At 47.0% G+C, this 17958-nt stretch overlaps 1 protein-coding gene across 1 annotated transcript; it reads right to left on the bottom strand.

Annotated features, from left to right (window-relative positions):
* Nucleotides 1-1424: 1424 nt before the first annotated feature.
* Nucleotides 1425-17510, bottom strand: LOC147096428 (zinc-binding protein A33-like). Its single transcript, XM_085975195.1, has 6 exons — nt 16900-17510; nt 16128-16223; nt 15803-16036; nt 10870-10892; nt 10661-10770; nt 1425-4758 (listed from the first exon to the last, which is right to left on the bottom strand). The coding sequence occupies exons 1-6, from the start codon at nt 17326-17328 to the stop codon at nt 4214-4216; spliced, it is 1437 nt and encodes a 478-aa protein (XP_085831321.1). The 5' UTR covers nt 17329-17510; the 3' UTR covers nt 1425-4213.
* Nucleotides 17511-17958: the final 448 nt, after the last annotated feature.

The raw sequence follows: 17958 nt of genomic DNA, 5'->3' as shown, positions 1-17958 counted from the left end.
TGATTTGGACAGGTTGGGTGATTGGGCAGATGCATGGCAGATGCAGTATAATGTGGATAAATGCGAGGCTATCCACTTTGGTGGCAAAAACAGGAAGGCAGATTATTATCTGAATGGCAATAGATTGGGAGAAGGGGAAGTGCAACGAGACCTGGGTGTCCTTGTGCACCAGTCGCTGAAGGTAAGCATGCAGGTGCAGCAGGCGGTTAAGAAGGCAAATGGTATGTTGGCCTTTGCAGCGAGAGGATTCGAGTATAGGAACAAGGATGTCTTGCTGCAGTTGTACAGGGCCTTGGTGAGACCACACCTTGAGTATTGTGTGCAGTTTTGGTCGCCTTATCTGAGGAAGGATGTTCTTTACATGGAGGGAGTGCAGCGAAGATTCACCAGACTGATACCTGGGATGGCAGGAATGACGTATGAGGAGAGATTGGGTCGATTGGGCTTATACTCGCTGGAGTTTAGAAGAATGAGAGGGGATCTCATTGAAACTTATAAAATTCTAACAGGACTAGACAGACTAGATGCAGGAAGGATGTTCCCGATGGCTGGGGAGTCCAGAACCAGGGGCCACAGTCTAAGGATAAGGGGTAAGCCATTGAGGACAGAGATGAGGAGGAATTTCTTCACCCAGAGAGTGGTGAACCTGTGGAATTCTGTACCACAGAAGGCAGTGGAGGCCAATTCATTAAATATATTCAAGAAGGAGTTAGATAGATTTCTTAAGGCTAAAGGGATCAAGGGATATGGGGAGAAAGCAGGGACAGGGTACTGAATTTGGATGATCAGCCATGATCGCATTGAATGGCGAGTAGGCTCGAGGGGCCGAATGGCCTACTCCTGCTCCTATCTTCTATGTTTCGATGTAATTGCACATAGCAATTGAGCAATTCCCCACATTGTGTAAAATAATCGAGGAATGCAATGTAAATTGCTTTTTTAGACAAGAAACATGTTTTACATATAGCGACCGATCTGTGCCTACCCATATAGAACCACAGAGCCCTATAGCACAGAAAGTAGTCCATTTGGCCAATAAGGAGAGAGCCATGCCTCTGAAAGGGCTATCTGTTTCATCTCATTCCCCTTCTCCCACGTATATACTGCAAACTTTTTCTTTATCAAATTGTTACCCCTTTCATTTAAAAAAAAAATAATTCTGTACTCTGCCTCTGCTATTATTTTGGTAGGCCGTTCCTTGTCCTAAGGACTCTTGTGTTAAAAAAAATGTAACCTCCTTTTCTTTTGGTGGTTTATACCTTCTCGTTACCGACTCATAGGCCATTGCAAGTAGCCTTTCTCGATGGCTTTACCAAAATGTCTCAGCATTTTCAATATTTCAATTGGATCTCCCTCTAACTCTAAGGTAAAGACCAAAAGAAGTCTAAGAGCAAATAAAAAAATACTCCAGACATATTCATAAATTACATTGAATAATGTTATATCATGATTTTTTTTATTGTTCTCAATACAATCACAAGCAGCTAAAACTAATGACGAATTGTTCTGTTATTTCGAGATTTGGGATAGCATCAAATAATTACAGCTCATCTTAGAGCTCTCTCTGGTAATGGCAATGATAGTGTAAGCACTATCTCGCGGTGGCATCGTGGGGCTTCTGAAATTTTCGATATCGAGCGTCTCTGCATTTTTTTTTACAAAATGCACCCCCTTGAGAAAAGTCCATGGGAATAAAGAGCCCGAGAAATGAGCGGTGCCGGTGGCAATCTGTCTGCTGCCTACGTTAACTTTCGTGACAAAGATGTTCTCTGATCCGTTTTTCTAGCAAACCGCACCGGTTAAAATGCTCGAATAATTTTGCTTGCAATAGAAGTCAAGGGCGATGTTCCGCTGTGTTTTTATGATGTGGCTGAGCATATTAATCAATGGATATCTGCCCCGCCCCATTATAAATACACGATGACTTGAAGGGCGTGTTAAATCGGGCGGGTGTCAAACCGGCGCTGCTCCAGATCCCGACAGTTTCACAATGAGCACCGTAGCTTAGAATTGCCCCCTTGTAGGAGTCTCTGCACTCCTAACAAAGAATCTATAACTTACTGGAAGTTAACAAACTGAATTTATTGTCTAAGAACTTTACAAAGCAAGAAACTACAGGAGAAGCTCAAAACAGGTCTTTTCTCTTTCAATCCACACGAGGACTGGCTGGCCCCGCCCTCTACCTCTGACGTCATCACGTTTCCCGCTGAAGGGGACGTCACGTGACCCACGTGATGACGTCATCGCGTCAGATCGCGATGTTGTCGATCTAGCTCTGTTTAACCAGAGCCAACTTGAAAGGTAATAACATTGGTTACAGACAATTAATGCTAGAGGTAATAACATTGGTTACAGACAATTATGTAAGTCACTGTAAGAGTCTCTTAGTGGTTTTGCCACACCCTCCTCATTATATCGTTTTGGCCATCACGGAAATAATGTGTCAACCAAATATCCACACAGGCGGGTTTAAGAATTCTTCTACTCGTTATCTACAATCATAAATAACCTTCATTCAGTTCTGGACAGAAATTTCCAATTGAGCCTTTTCCTGAGGACCGCACCGCATAATTTGACGGTGATGTCCTTTTTAGAAAGGACATATTTGGCATTTCGCTGGAAATTTGGAGCAAAGGGATCTTTACCAACATGTTGATGATGTTCTTAAACACAGCGACCAGAGAAATCCAGACAACTTTATTCTTGTAAGAAACCAGAACCAAGAACTTGCAAAATATCTTCAACATTGACAATGACGTTTATGGGCCTGAACTTGCGACCCTGGGCGCGAACATACCAGCATTTCATGAATTCATCCGAAATTTATGTCTCCGCTATTAACCCATTTATTTTAAACAGTTTAGCACCAATGCTAAAATCGTGGGAAGAAGAATTTCAAGGATTGCCATCGTGCTAATATCTTGTACAATTTCGGGGACCATATGTTGCTGTCAGCAAATCCCCGCAATCAGTGGCACAGGATTTTTTTAAAACCCAGACCTAATAAAACAATGTGTAAGGCAAACAGGGGACTTTCTATAGCTTGAGGAAGAGACATAACCATTGCCAAATACATTGGGATTAGAGGCCCGTGCGGTTCATCCACAGCGTGTTTTGTATCTGAACACTGACCCGATGTGCAGGCGTCAGGGGCCAGTGCCAAATGATCCAGGTGACGCGGGGACAATGGGCGCCTATAGGACAGGTCCTATTGGGTTGTAGAATCTGGATACAATCGCTGGAGGAAAGGGGAGCCTTTAGGAGATCACTGGAGGGAAAGGGGGCAGAGTGGGGAGACTGTGCAGATCGTTGACGAAGGCATAAAAGCACCAGGGACAGTCAGAGAGGAAGAGGGAGAGAAATACACACAAAGTGGGAGACGAGCAGAGATACAAGGGAGAAACAAAAAGGTGCAGTAGATTAGAGAAATACAGAAAGAACGAGACAATAACAGAGGGACGGGGGTTAACTAACAGTGAAGGAGACAGACAGACAGACAGACACAGAAGAAAGACAGACAGACAGACAGACAGACAGGAAAGAAAGACACGGGAGAAGTAACAGAGAGGAGGGAATAACAGAAACACTGGACTAAGGAGATACAGGTAGATGGAAAGAGCAAACAGCGCACAGAGAAAGCTAGAGGGACAGAAACATAGTCTGGGGAAGAGGCTTTCTGGATATTATGCTTCTATTCACCTCATAAAAATGATGATAGAACCGGTGACCCATCAGAACTTGCTTATACCAGTGAATGTGGCAAGTAAAGTCTATATGGATATACTTGGAACCCCATTCCACGTGTGTTAGGAGAAGGAACAGTAGAAGTGGGAACACTCACCGAACAGATGGCACCATTTGGCATGCAAATTCCTGAATTTCCCAGAAGACGCCTGCCTGGACAACCCAGAATAACAGTCCACTCCTTCAATGCTTAACTATCAGAGTCAAGAGTGGAGGACGGAGAGGGACCTAGAGCGAGGAACTCCGAAACAGCTTGAGCTAACCCTGTACAGAAACATTGGGGTGGTGGGGGGTCAGAATAAAGAGCTCGGCGAGATTGAAATATGTCCGGGAGACCAGCGGGCTCAGCCTATTAGTTCCGTACCGATTAGAAACAGATTTACAATTGGGATTTATTACACAGAAACACCTGGGAGTAAAGAGCGTCTACAATGCGGCCTTACACAATAAAAATAACGACACGCGGTTGTTAATGGTTTTTGATTTGATTGATTATTAGAGGTTCTGAGTTTTTCCTGTCGTCGTTGGCACCGGGGCTGAAATAAGGGTAAATCTTGCCCCCGAAATTGTCAATAAAAGTAAAGATGGTGGACATGTTGCTCGCATTGTAGAAGGACAACTGTCCACCTTCAAAGTCCAGGTACACCCCGATTTTCTTGGGTTTCGAAGTTAAGGTAATGCGCGTTGGAGTGGCTGTGGAAACCCAATATTCAATTCCATTCTTCAACTCCAAGACCCAGTATCCTGCTTCCAGCGCCGATCTCGAGCCCCGTTTCCGGAGGGAATCTTTGACCACACCCAGATCCCACGCCGTCTTGTTCCCCACGCTCACCTCCCAGTAGTGCCGCCCTGATGTGAATCCCACGGATGCCAGGACACCAAGGTCGCGCTCGCTCCCATCCGCGGAAGCCGAGCGCGCCCACGGTTTGTCTCCAAGTCGCACATTGGTCCGGTCTTCGGACAGGATGAGCAGGGGATTCGCTGTGCTCGGGTCCAGAGTCAGGGAGGCGGGAGCTGAGAGGAAGTAAAAGAAAATAGTTCACCAACGCTTGCAATAAGAACCATGTTACTCAATTTTTTGAGGATGTAACTGGTAGAATAGATAAGGGAGAACCAGTAGATGTGGTGTATTTAGACTTTCAAAAGGCTTTCGATAAGGTCCTGCATAAGAGATTAGCGTGTAAAGTTAAGGCACATGGGATTGGGGGCAAGGTATTGACTTGGATAGAGAACTGGTTGGCAGACAGAAAGCAAAGAGTTGGAATAAACGGGTCTTTTTCTGAGTGGCAGGCAGTGACTAGTGGGGTACCACAGGGATCGGTCCTTGGACCCCAGCTATTCACAATATATATTAATGATCTAGACAAGGGAACTAGATGTAATATCTCCAAGTTTGCAGACGACACGAAGCTGGGTGGGCGTGTGTGCTGTGAGGCGGATGCCGAGAAACGCCAGTATGATTTGGACAGGTTGGGTTATTGGGCAGAAGCATGGCAGATGCAGTATAACGTGGATAAATGCGAGGTTATCCACTTTGGTGTCAAAAACAGAAAGGCAGATTATTATCTGAATGGCAATAGATTGGGAGAAGGGGAAGTGCAACGAGACCTGGGTGTCCTTGTGCACCAGTCGCTGAAGGTAAGCATGCAGGTGCAGCAGGCGGTTAAGAAGGCAAATGGTATGTTGGCCTTCGTAGCGAGAGGGTTTGAGTACAGGAACAAGGATGTCTTGCTGCAGTTGTACAGGGCCTTGGTGAGACCACACCTTGAGTATTGTGTGCAGTTTTGGTCGCCTTATCTGAGGAAGGATGTTCTTGCCATGGAGGGAGTGCAGCGAAGATTCACCAGACTGATACCTGGGATGGCAGGAGTGATGTATGAGGAGAGATTGGGTCGATTGGGCTTATACTCGCTGGAGTTTAGAAGAATGAGAGGGGATCTCATTGAAACTTATAAAATTCTAACAGGACTAGACAGACTAGATGCAGGAAGGATGTTCCCGATGGCCGGGGAGTCCAGAAGCAGGGGTCACAGTCTAAGGCTAAGGGGTAGCCATTTAGGACTGAGATGAGGAGGAATTTCTTCACCCAGAGAGTGGTGAACCTGTGGAATTCTCTACCACAGAAGACAGTAGAGGCCAATTCATTAAATATATTCAAGGAGTTGGATATATTTCTTAAGGCTAAAGGGATCAAGGGATATGGAGAGAAAGCAGGGACAGGGTACAGAATTTGGATGATCAGCCATGATCTCATTAAATGGCGGAGCAGGCTCGAGGGGCCGAATGGTCTACTCCTGCTCCTATCTTCTATGTTTCTATGTTAATGAAATGGGATATTTATGCCCTTGCTCATTGTATAATATGAGGCCGGCTACTGGAGAATGAAATGCTAAATGTAGCACAAATTGAACATAAACATTTAGGCTGTTGCATAGATAGGAAGCGGGTGTGCCGTTATGTGACTTCAAATTATTTTTTGCATTCCTTTAAAGAAAATTGGGGTGTAAACTGGTCATGGGCGGTTGAGCAAACCGCGTGATAGCAAATCTTCCGCCCATTTTGCACGCCACCCGATTTTCTGGTCAGTTGATGGTTATCGCCTGCTTTGCGGCAGCGCCCAAGTCCAATTTCTGCTCCGTATGGTGCATTTTCTGGCCTGAAATTTAACAGGAATGGTAGCCTGGAATGGGCGAGAACGAAGCTACGTTCAAATCAACAAATCGGACTTGGGGTAAAACCGGCTGCTGGTTCTCAGTCCAAAGACCAATTTCGAGCCTTGGGGCCCGCTGCCAAGGAATTAATTGGAAAGCACTTTCACAGTTGTTTGTTCAAGGCAATACACACTGCAGGTTTCCACAGCTAATGAGTGAATAACCAGACAGCGGGGTGAATAATATTGTGTTGGTCGGGGATGCAAAAGGTCCAGTATCGCATCTGCCGCCAGCTTTAGCCCCGCCTGATGCGCAGTCACACTGAGGTCAATGGAACAGACTGTGGGACGCCACCTATCATGTGACAAAGATGCTTCAGCGGCCAAGTTGAATTTCACCTGCAATCTGGTTTGGTAGGTGATGTAATAAAACTCACTATGCACTTGGTTTGAATGTAAAGCAAGGCTTTAATCAACTTGTTTCAGAACATGGAGGTCTAGTTGTACTTCACTAGTTCCTTGTCTTACAAAATGTCCCTGGAAAGCTGGGCCCACGCCCGAGTATTTATACTCCTTGGATGGCGCCACCAGCTGGCTGTCCAGCGTTATTTCACGAGTAGTTCCTTGATGAATGATGAGTTTATAACAGTAGGCATTGGTTGAGGGCGGATTGTTGCCCAGGAGAACAGGACCCCCCGGCTTTTCTTCAAAACAGTACCTTGGGAGTACATTTCTAACTCCAGGCATGGAACGGGTGGGCACTGGGTGGAACGCTTGCTCGCCTGTTTCCGCTGGCGGGATGCTCAAAGCCATTTCTAGGGCTGGGTCTCATTACCATGCCACCAGTGCGCTGCAGGCATCGAACAGTTGGGGGGGGGGGGGCGGGGCTGAGGGACCAGTCGCTGAGGAGCGGGAGAGCTCAGGGTGGCAGCGGAACTGAATATCAGGTGCTGCGTGTGCCCGATCCGATACTGCCCGTTTTGCCACACCACACCTTTCTAGGCCGCTATGTTTAAGTTTTGGGGCCTTTGCTACTACACCATACAGGTATAACTTGACAGAGTGCGCATGCGTCGCCCAGTTGTCCCTTGAAATTGCATCGAAGTACTACATACATCATCGAACCCCAATTTTGAGGCGGTAATGAGGCTCCTACCTGACTCAGGCCAAGTCCTGGTCTCCCAGTGGGAGGTCCCAGGAAAGATGGCGCTGGGTAGGATCCGAGCAGAACTTGGTGGGGGGGGGGGGGATTCGTGGTGAATTGCAGCACAACTATTTTAAGGCCATTACAACCCCTTTTCCGTAAGGTGAGGTGGTTAAAATAGGGCGTATGTGATCTTTTATATCCACCTGCACACGAAAGGTCTCATCTGAAAAACGGCGCCTCAGACAATGCAGCGCCCACCCCCCCCCCCAGTCCTGCAATGGGAACGTCTTGAACACACAGGCAGTGAAATTCAACTTTGAGGGGCCGCAAAACAGATGGTCGGAGATTAGCTGCTCGTTACACAGGTCATCTGATTTTCCTCTACGTTGAACTTAGGGAGGGTGTATAACGGACGGCTGATCCGCTGTGGCCTGTTTTGCAGCCCCGCCTATATTGAATGTCACCCCCATATGTCTCTGACTCAAAAATTCACAGTTAAGACAATGTTAACACTTTAAATGATCTATCCCACGTCTGTGATTCTCTGATCCCCCTCGCACCAATTTATAGGTGTCCAAACCGCCACTCATTGTACATTCTGATTTTGGGCATTTAACAGATTGGCCTCCTGTTTTACACACTCCATTTAATTTCCTGAAAGACGGAACAGGCCGGGGCTCTTTTCTGCAGAAAAGAGTGGGCTGAGGGGTGACCTAATAGAGGTCTTTAAACGATGAAGGGGTTTTGATGGGGTAGGCATGGGAAAGATGTTTACACTTGGTGGGGCGAGGGTTAGTACAAAACTAAGTGACATAAATAAGCCAGTAGAAGAGAAAACTGGGCAGGGTGCATCAATTCGATATCGCCCGTCTTACACTGTTGGCCAAAGTTAAAATTACCCCGTAGATTCTCAAGAATAAGTTTTGTGATAACAATCACATTTTGTCTTTCGGTAACTGCCGATGTAACCAATTTCGGGTTCACCCGAAACGTCGACTCTAATTTCTCTCCACGGATGTTGCCTGGCCTGCTGAGTTTTTCCAGCATTTTCTGTTGTTATAACCTATTTCCTTTGCGGATTCACAATATTATTATTCACGGCGGATCCAGGGTACAAATGTGGACTGTAGAATTAGCGCTTAGTGTTTTTAACGCTATCATTCGTCTAATGGAACAGATTGAGGTCAAATTGGTCTTGGGAAGAAGCACAAAGCGGGTGATAGCAAATTGGCTGCCTGTTTCACACCCAGACAGATTCAGTTAACCAAGGCCGCTTCCTCTCCAAACATCTCTATCAAAATTTGTGGATCAGACATAACTCTGAAAAGCAGCTAAACGTGAAGAGGATAGTAACAGACTTCAGGAGGACAGAGGCAGACTGGTGAAATGGGCGGACATGTGGCGAACATAGTGCGAAGTGCTACATTTTGGTAGAAGAATGAGGAGAAGCAATATAAACTAAAAGGTACAATGTTAAAGAGGGTGCAGGAACAGAGAGACCTGGCCGTGTACGTACACACATCTTTGAAGGTGGCAGGACAAGTTGAAAAGGCTGTTTAAAAGCCTACAATATCTTTGGTTTTATAAACAGCGGCGTGGAATACAAAAGCAAGGAAATTATGTACATTTATAAAACACTGGTTCGGCCCCAGCTGGAGTATTGTGGCCAGTTCCAGGGCCTTGGTGAGGCCACATCTTGAGTATTGTGTGCAGTTTTGGTCACCTTATCTGAGGAAAGATGTTCTAGCCATGGAAGGAGTTCAGCGAAGATTCACCAGGCTGATACCTGGGATGGCAGGAATGACATATGAGGAGAGATTGGGTCGATTGGGCTTGTACTCGCTGGAGTTTAGAAGAATGAGAGGGGATCTCATTGAAACTTATAAAATTCTGACAGGACTGGACAGACTAGATGCAGGAAGGATGTTCCCGATGGCGGGGGAGTTCAGAACCAGGGGCCATAGTCTAAGGATAAGGGGAAAGCCATTTAGGACAGAGATGAGGAGGAATTTCTTCACCCAGAGAGTGGTGAACCTGTGGAATTCTCTACCACACAAGGCAGTAGAGGCCAATTCATTAAATATATTCAAGAAGGAGTTGGATATATTTCTTAAGGCTAAAGGGATCAAGGGGTATGGGGAGAAAGGAGGGACAGGGTACTGAAATTGGATGATCAGCCATGATCTCATTGAATGGCGGAGCAGGCTCGAGGGGCCGAATGGCCTACTCCTGCTCCTATCTTCTATGTTTCTATGTTTCTGACACCACACTTTAGGAAGGATATCAAGGTCTTAGAGAGGATGCAGAGGAGTTTCACTAGAATGGTACCAGGGATGCGGGGGTTTAGTTACGTGGAGAGACTGGAGAGGTTGGGGATGTTCTCCTTAGAGCAGAGAAGGTTAAGGGCAGTTTAACGAGGAGTTAAAAATCATGAAGGGTTTCGAAAGAGTAAATAAGGAGAAACTGTTTCCAGTGGGATAAGGGTCGGTAACCAGAGAGCACAGATTGAAGGTAATTTACAAAAGAACCAGAGGCAAGATGAAGAGGGTGTTTTTTAGGCAGCGAGTTGTTCTGATCTGGAAGGCACTGCCTGAAAGGCTGGTGGAAGCAGATTCAATAATAACTTTCAAAAGGGAATTGGATAAATCCTTGAAAGGCAACAATGTGCCGGGCTCTGGGGAAAGGGCAGTGGAGTGGGATTAATTGTTTGGCTCTTTCAAAGAGCTGGCACAGGCTCGGAGGGCCGAGTGACCTCCTCCTGTGCTGTATCATTCTATGATTGTTGTTACATTTCTGTAATACATTGTAGCGGAGATACTTATTGCTAATCAACTAGCTAGTTATGTCCCAATTGTAGAGAGATTCGTGCAACTTATATTTCAATACAAGGTCATTTTCTCTCCTACAATCTACAGGCTTTTTTTATTTAAGCTTGGCCACTACATGTCGATTTAGTTCCCTATTCTACTTACCGAGTGTCCTTGCACGATCGTCCTTTAATTGCCTGTATTAAGTTAAAAATACAGGTTTGAAAATGTTATGTTTAACCTCTATTGTCTCGTGTGCTTGAATTTATTGTACTTACTGAGGATTTTATGGATAACAAAATACCACCTTACCAGGATTGATAACGTCCATTATATCTCGCCACACTTTATACTGGATCGGTCCTTTGAATGCCCCCAGAGGGAGCTTGCCTTCTGTGACTGTCGTCTGATAATTGCTGTCACTGAGAATGCAAACATGGGACATTAGAAACTGAAAACAGGCGCTCAAATGTGGATTGGTGTTAATTCATACACAAATTCAATGAAGAGCGATTCCCTACCTCTTCCCCTTATCCGGATCCTCCTGAAAGCAAACAAAAAAAAAAGATTGGTGCTCACAGCAGCCAATCAGGTGGCGTCGCAGCAGATGGCGGATGATGTCACCGTGCATCACAGTAGAGCATGGGGCTCGAGGGAAATTGTCAGAAACTCACCTTCCGCGTTTGAGAAATCCCCAGAAAGATCGAAATATACCTATGGAATTTTAAAAAATCTATTTCTGGATAACGATTCAAATCAGACCCACGCATAGACAGACTAGATGCAGGAAGGATGTTCCCGATGGCCGGGGAGTCCAGAACCAGGGGTCACAGTCTAAAGATAAGGGGTAGGCCATTTAGGACAGAGATGAGGAGAAATTTCTTCACCCAGAGAGTGGTGAACCTGTGGAATTCTCTGCCACAGAAGGCAGTGGAGGCCAATTCATTAAATATATTCAAGAAGGAGTTAGATATATTTCTTAAGGCTAAAGGGATCAGGGGATATGGGGAGAAGGCAGGGACAGGGTACTGAGTTTGGATGATCAGCCATGATCTCATTGAATGGCGGAGCAGGCTCGAGGGGCCGAATGGCCTACTCCTGCTCCTACCACAGAAACCCCACAGTACAGATAGAGGCCATTTCGGCCCATCGAGCCTGCACTGACACATATCCCACTCTATCCCCGTAACCCCTTTGTATTTAATCCCCCTAACACTAAGGGTCAATTTATCATAGCCAATCAACCTAACCCGCACATCTTTGGATTGTGGGAGGAAACCGGAGCACCCGGAGGAAACCCACGCAAACACGGGGAGAATGTGCAAACTCCACACAGACAGTCACCCGAGGCCAGATTCGAACCCGGGTCCCTGGCGCTGTGAGGCAACAGTGCTAACCACTATGCCACTATCTTCTATGTTTCTATGTTTCTATGCCTAGGATTTGCTGTTGCTGATATTAGTGGGCAAGGTCGGTGTGATATCCCTCTGTCAAAGGGTGGCAATAACCGGTGTAAAATATCACTTGCATCACAGTAGCGCAGATAAATGGTATATCGGTGGGTTAACCGTTCATCCACTGACATCAACAGCAGTAATTTCAAGGCGATGGGCAGAATTATTGTCTGACCCACACGCCCCACTCAAATAGATGCATAATTTTAATTTGTTTATTTCCCCGTAGATTGACGATGAATAATATTGGATGATAAACGGGAATAAGTAAAACATAATCACCAGGATAACCATTGGAAGCAGAGGAAGATACAAGGCTACGAAGTGGGAACGGAGCAGAGGAGTCGATTTTGGATTATTCTAGCAATGAGCTTGCAGATGACACAAAGCTGGGTGGGCGCGTGTGCTGTGAGGAGGATGCCGAGAAACTCCAGTATGATTTGGACAGGTTGGGTGATTGGGCAGAAGCAGTATAATGTGGATAAATGTGAGGTTATCCACTTAGGTGGCAAAAACAGTAAGGCAGATTATTATCTGATCGGCAATAGATTGGGAGAAGGGGAAGTGCAACGAGACCTGGGTGTCCTTGTGCACCAGTCGCTGAAGGTAAGCATGCAGGTGCAGCAGGCTGTTAAGAAGGCAAATGGTATGTTGGCCTTTGTAGCGAGAGGGTTCGAGTACAGGAACAAGGATGCCTTGCTGCAGTTGTACAGGGCCTTGGTGAGACCACATCTTGAGTATTGTGTGCAGTTTTGGTCACCTTATCTGAGGAAGGATGTTCTTGCCATGGAGGGAGTGCAGCAAAGATTCACCAGGCTGATACCTGGGATGGCAGGAATGACGTATGAGGAGAGATTGGGTCAATTGGGCTTATACTCGCTGGAGTTTAGAAGAATGAGAGGGGATCTCATTGAAACTTATAAAATTCTAACAGGACTAGACAGACTAGATGCAGGAAGGATGTTCCCGATGGTCGGGGAGTCCAGAACCAGGGGTCGCAGTCTAAGGATAAGGGGTAAACCATTTAGGACAGAGATGAGGAGGAATTTCTTCACCCAGAGAGTGGTGAACCTGTGGAATTCTCTACCACAGAAGGCAGTTGAGGCCAATTCATTAAATATATTCAAGAAGGAGTTAGATATATTTCTTAAGGCTAAAGGGATCAAGGGATATGGGGAGAAAGCAGGGACAGGGTACTGAATTTGGATGATCAGCCATGATCTCATTGAATGGCGGAGCAGGCTCGAGGGGCCGAATGGCCTACTCCTGCTCCTATCTTCTATGTTTCTATGTTTCTATGAGCCAGCTTGGTTTATGATTGGCTTACGGCCTCTTCCCGTGTGGCAAGCCTCTGTGGTTGTATAATCCCCACCTAAGCTGAGCGGCGGAATGTTAGGGCCACACATCAGGAATAGGCGCGGGGATTCTTCTGACCGGCTGCCTTAATTTTACCGGAAGATCGGCAGAAATGCCAGTGACACGGGTAAAGGGCCATTTATGACGTTTCTCGAGGTTTCTGTCGATCTTTGGCCGAAGTAACGGTGCAAACCTGGGACCCCCCACCCCCCGCGGTAAATGACCCAATAGTGTTTTCCACCTTCGTCCAGAGTGCTTCACCCCACACAGAGATAAACGGGCACTCAGTCATTATGGGAAAGTCAGGAAAGGGAGCCAGCGTCGATCGGTAAGGATTGCGGTTGAGGGGTGAACAGTCTTGGATGAGTTTGATGTTACGGTGAAGCGGCGGACAAGGAGGCCCTTGACAAAATCGGGACTGGAGGTAACAAAGACTCGGGTTTCGGTCTGATGGAAGTGAAACTGGGGCTGAGACCAGCGTTAGTGAATGCGGAAATAAGGCGGTAGAATTTCCATGAGGGCTTGATTTCCCGTCGTAACTTTGGTGGAAACAGCAGAGACTCTGCGCCGAGGAATAAATTGCGCCGAAGTTATGACGGCTGGCTGTGAGAATCGCAGCGTAAATTCCACCCCAGCTGTCGTGCGATTGAAGAGAATGCTGGGGCTGTAGCTCACTCCCCGGTTTGACCAGGAGAGAAAGCATTCGTTTGGGCTTTCGTTAGGGGATTGTGAGTATGGAAATCGGAAGTCACAACAGATTGGGACTTAGGGAGAAGAGGAAGATTAGAGATGGTCGGGGTAGTTGGTGAGGGCGGACAGGTGCAGAGTGGACTTTGTGATCAGGCTGTGGATGAATAAAAGGAATTTACAATAGGTGCCCGCAAGACGGATGACCTGCTGGTTAACCTGCTTTTGGCAAAAGCTGGTTGGGGAGATATATTGGCGAGGACACTGGAAACACTCACTGATCTTCTTCGAGGATGTCAACGGGATCATTTCCCGGACACCTGAACCAGGATAACCGTCAGAGTGAGCCGCGGTCCGACATCTCGTCCGAATTTGCTCTGACTAAACTATTGCATTTCTCCATACGCCGTGCTTTCATAAAAACATAGAAAAATAGGAGCAGGAGTAGGCCATTCGGCCCTTCGAGCCTGCTCCGCCATTCAATGAGATCATGGCTGATCCTATATCTCAATACCATATTCCCGCTCTCTCCCCATACCCCTTGATGCCTTTTGTGGATGGGTGCTAGGACCCCAGCTATTCACAATATATATTAATGATCTACACGAGGGAACTAGATGTAATATTTCCAAGTTTGCAGATGACACAAAGCTGGGTGGGCGTGTGTGCTGTGAGGAGGATGCCGAGAAACTCCAGTATGATTTGGACAGGTTGGGTGATTGGGCAGATGTATGGCAGATGCAGTATAATGTGGATAAATGCGAGGTTATCCACTTTGGTGGCAAAAACAGGAAGGCAGATTATTATCTGAATGGCAATAGATTGGGAGAAGGGGAAGTGCAACGAGACCTGGGTGTCCTTGTGCACCAGTCGCTGAGGGTAAGCATGCAGTTGCAGCTGGCGGTTATGAAGGTAAATGGTATGTTGGCCTTCGTAGCTAGAGGGTTCGAGTACAGGAACAAGGATGTCTTGCTGCAGTTGTACAGGGCCTTGGTGAGACCACACCTTGAGTATTGTGTGCAGTTTTGGTCGCCTTATCTGAGGAAGGATGTTCCTGCCATGGAGGGAGTGCAGCGAAGATTCACCAGACTGATACCTGGGATGGCAGGAATGACGTATGAGAAGAGATTGGGTCGATTGGGCTTATACTCGCTGGAGTTTAGAAGAATGAGAGGGGATCTCATTGAAACTTATAAAATTCTAACAGGACTAGACAGACTAGATGCAGGAAGGATGATCCCGATGGCCGGGGAGTCCAGAACCAGGGGTCACAGTCTAAAGATAAGGGGTAAGCCATTTAGGACAGAGATGAGGAGGAATTTCTTCACCCAGAGAGTGGTGAACCTGTGGAATTCTCTACCACAGAAGGCAGTGGAGGCCAATTCATTAAATATATTCAAGAAGGAGTTGGATATATTTCTTAAGGCTAAAGGGATCAAGGGATATGGGGAGAAGGCAGGGACAGGGTACTGAGTTTGGATGATCAGCCATGATCTCATTGAATGGCGGAGCAGGCTCGAGGGGCCAAATGGCCTATTCCTGCTCCTATCTTCTATGTTTCTATGTGTCTATAAATCTATCTACCTCCTTTTTAAATATATTCAGTGACTTGGCCTCCACAGCCTTCTGTGTTAGAGAGTTCCACAGGTTCACCACCCTCTGAGTGAAAAAAATTCTCCTCATCTCAGTCCTAAATGTCCTACCCCATATCCGGAGACTGTGACCCCTCGTTCTAGACCCCCCAGCCAGGGGAAACATCCTCCCTGCATCCAGTCTGTCTAGCCCTGTCTAGAATTTTATACGTTTCAGCGGAACAACGCAACCGCACCCAAGGCAGAACAATTGGAAATATTTTACTTTGCTTGCAGTCAATGCCCTCCTGACGGTCCTGAGCGTTGCTGTTGATGATTTGGGTTTTCCTGTAATCGCTACTGCACTCGCCAAACCGCCACCTTACCTTCAGCAGGATGAAGGCGTCTTGTTGAGTCAACTGCGTCTGCACGTTGGCTAACTTCTCCTCCGTCTCGGTTAAGTGCTCTTGAATGTCCCGAAGGTTGGACTCCATCTTCTTCAGAATATCCTCTTCCTGGTCGCCGAGCTCCTTGGCCAAAGACCGCTCTTTCTCGTCCAGCACGCTGCGCAGCTTGGCGAACTCGGAGGTGATGTGTTTTTGCAGATTGCTGGACTGTTCCTGCAAGAAGAAGAATAAAAAAAGTGCAGTGCAATATATTTAATTCGAGAAGTTAACACAACAGGAGCCGCCCCATGTGGCGACATCTTACCTGGATTTCTGAGATGCTTTGCTGTTGCTTCAATAAAACATTTTGCACCGAGGCTTTCTTCTGATTCAGCGTCTGTAGGTTCGCTCTCATTTTCTCCTGCAATTAAAATCGAAATTCACAGAGGGGGTATCGTTATCAGTTAACATAGAAACATAGAAGATAGGAGCAGGAGTAGGCCATTCGGCCCCTCAAGCCTGCTCCGCCATTCAATGCGATCATGGCTGATCATCCAAATTCAGTACCCGGTCCCTGCTTTCTCCCCATATCCCTTGATCCCTTTAGCCTTAAGAAATATATCCAACTCCTTCTTGAATATATTTAATGAATTGGCCTCTACTGCCTTCTGTGGTAGAGAATTCCACAGGTTCACCACTCTCTGGGTGAAGAAATTCCTTCTCATTTCTGTCCTAAATGGCTTACCCCTTATCCTTAGACTGTGACCCCTGGTTCTGAACTCCCCCACCATCGGGAACATCCTTCCTGCATCTACTCTGTCCAGTCCTGTCAGAATTTTATAAGTTTCAATGAGATCCCCTCTCATTCTTCTAAACTCCAGCGAGTACAAGCCCAATCGACCCAATCTCTCCTCATACGTCATTCCTGCCATCCCAGGTATCAGCCTGGTGAATCTTCGCTGCACTCCTTCCATGGCAAGAACATCCTTCCTCAGATAAGGTGACCAAAACTGCACACAAAACGCAGTTGCAAATTAACCATTAAAGTGACAATTGGCAAACCCACGCTGCCCAAAGTTCGCGCGTTGCCGCCTCACCTTGTAGATCTCAACCGCTTCGTTAATCAGCATGAAGCTGTGGGCTTTGTGGCTCCGTCCGTCTCTCCTGTCCAGACACATCACACAGATCAGTTTCTTGTCGGTCTCACAGAACAGCTTCAGCTCTTCCTGGTGCTCCTCGCAGAACGGGCTGAAAGGTTTGTTGGGATCGACTGTGTCCTTCGCGTTTAAGTTGCGGATTTTGCTGGCTAAGACGCCCAGCGCTCGATTGCCCTTCAGACTCTTGTCCCGGAACACTTCCCCGCACTCGGGGCAAAAGGCCTTCTTCTCCCGCTCCCAGCTCTGCAAGATACACTGGCGGCAGAAATCGTGGCCGCACTCCAGCATCACCGGGTCGATAAAGAGCTCCAGGCAAATGGGGCAATTCAGCTCATCTCCCAAACTCAGGCTCGAGGACCCGGAAGCCATGTCCGGCTTGAGTGCTTCCTGAACCCCCAGAACGGCATTCACTCTCGGCTCGGCTGTGCAATTGCGCTGCTCCCCACCCAACCCCGCCGCGCGATGCGACCGGAGGCAATAACTGCGTGAGCGAGTGAGCTGGCGGCTTTCGGCCAGATTATCAGGGAAGAGTTGCACCGCATCGCGCGATTTCTCCAACGCGTGGGCGAAGGGAGACGGTCTTTCAGCAACCCTCCCCCTCAGGCCCTTTCCATTTATGGACTGGCCTACATAGAAACGTAGAAGATAGGAGCAGGAGTAGGCCATTCGGCCCCTCGAGCCTGCTCCACCATTCAATGAGATCATGGCTGATCATCCAAATTCAGTGCCCGGTCCCTGCTTTCTCCCCATATCCCTTGATCCCTTTAGCCTTAAGAAATATATCTAACTCCTTCTTGAATATATTTAATGAATTGGCCTCCACTGCCTTCTGTGGTAGAGAATTCCACAGGTTTACCACTCTCTGGGTGAAGAAATTCCTCCTCATCTCTGTCCTAAATGGCTTACCCCTTATCCTTAGACTGTGACCCCTGGTTCTGGACTCCCCGACCATCAGGAACATCCTTCCTGCATCTAGTCTGTCTAGTCCTGTTAGAATTT

Source organism: Somniosus microcephalus, unplaced genomic scaffold (assembly GCF_052327205.1).
Source record: "Somniosus microcephalus isolate GS21.2 unplaced genomic scaffold, FLI_Smic_1.0 unresolved_chr1, whole genome shotgun sequence".
NCBI classification, from domain to species: domain Eukaryota; kingdom Metazoa; phylum Chordata; class Chondrichthyes; order Squaliformes; family Somniosidae; genus Somniosus; species Somniosus microcephalus.
The sequence above is the reverse complement of the archived record's forward strand: the minus strand, read 5'-3'. Positions and strand labels throughout refer to the sequence as shown.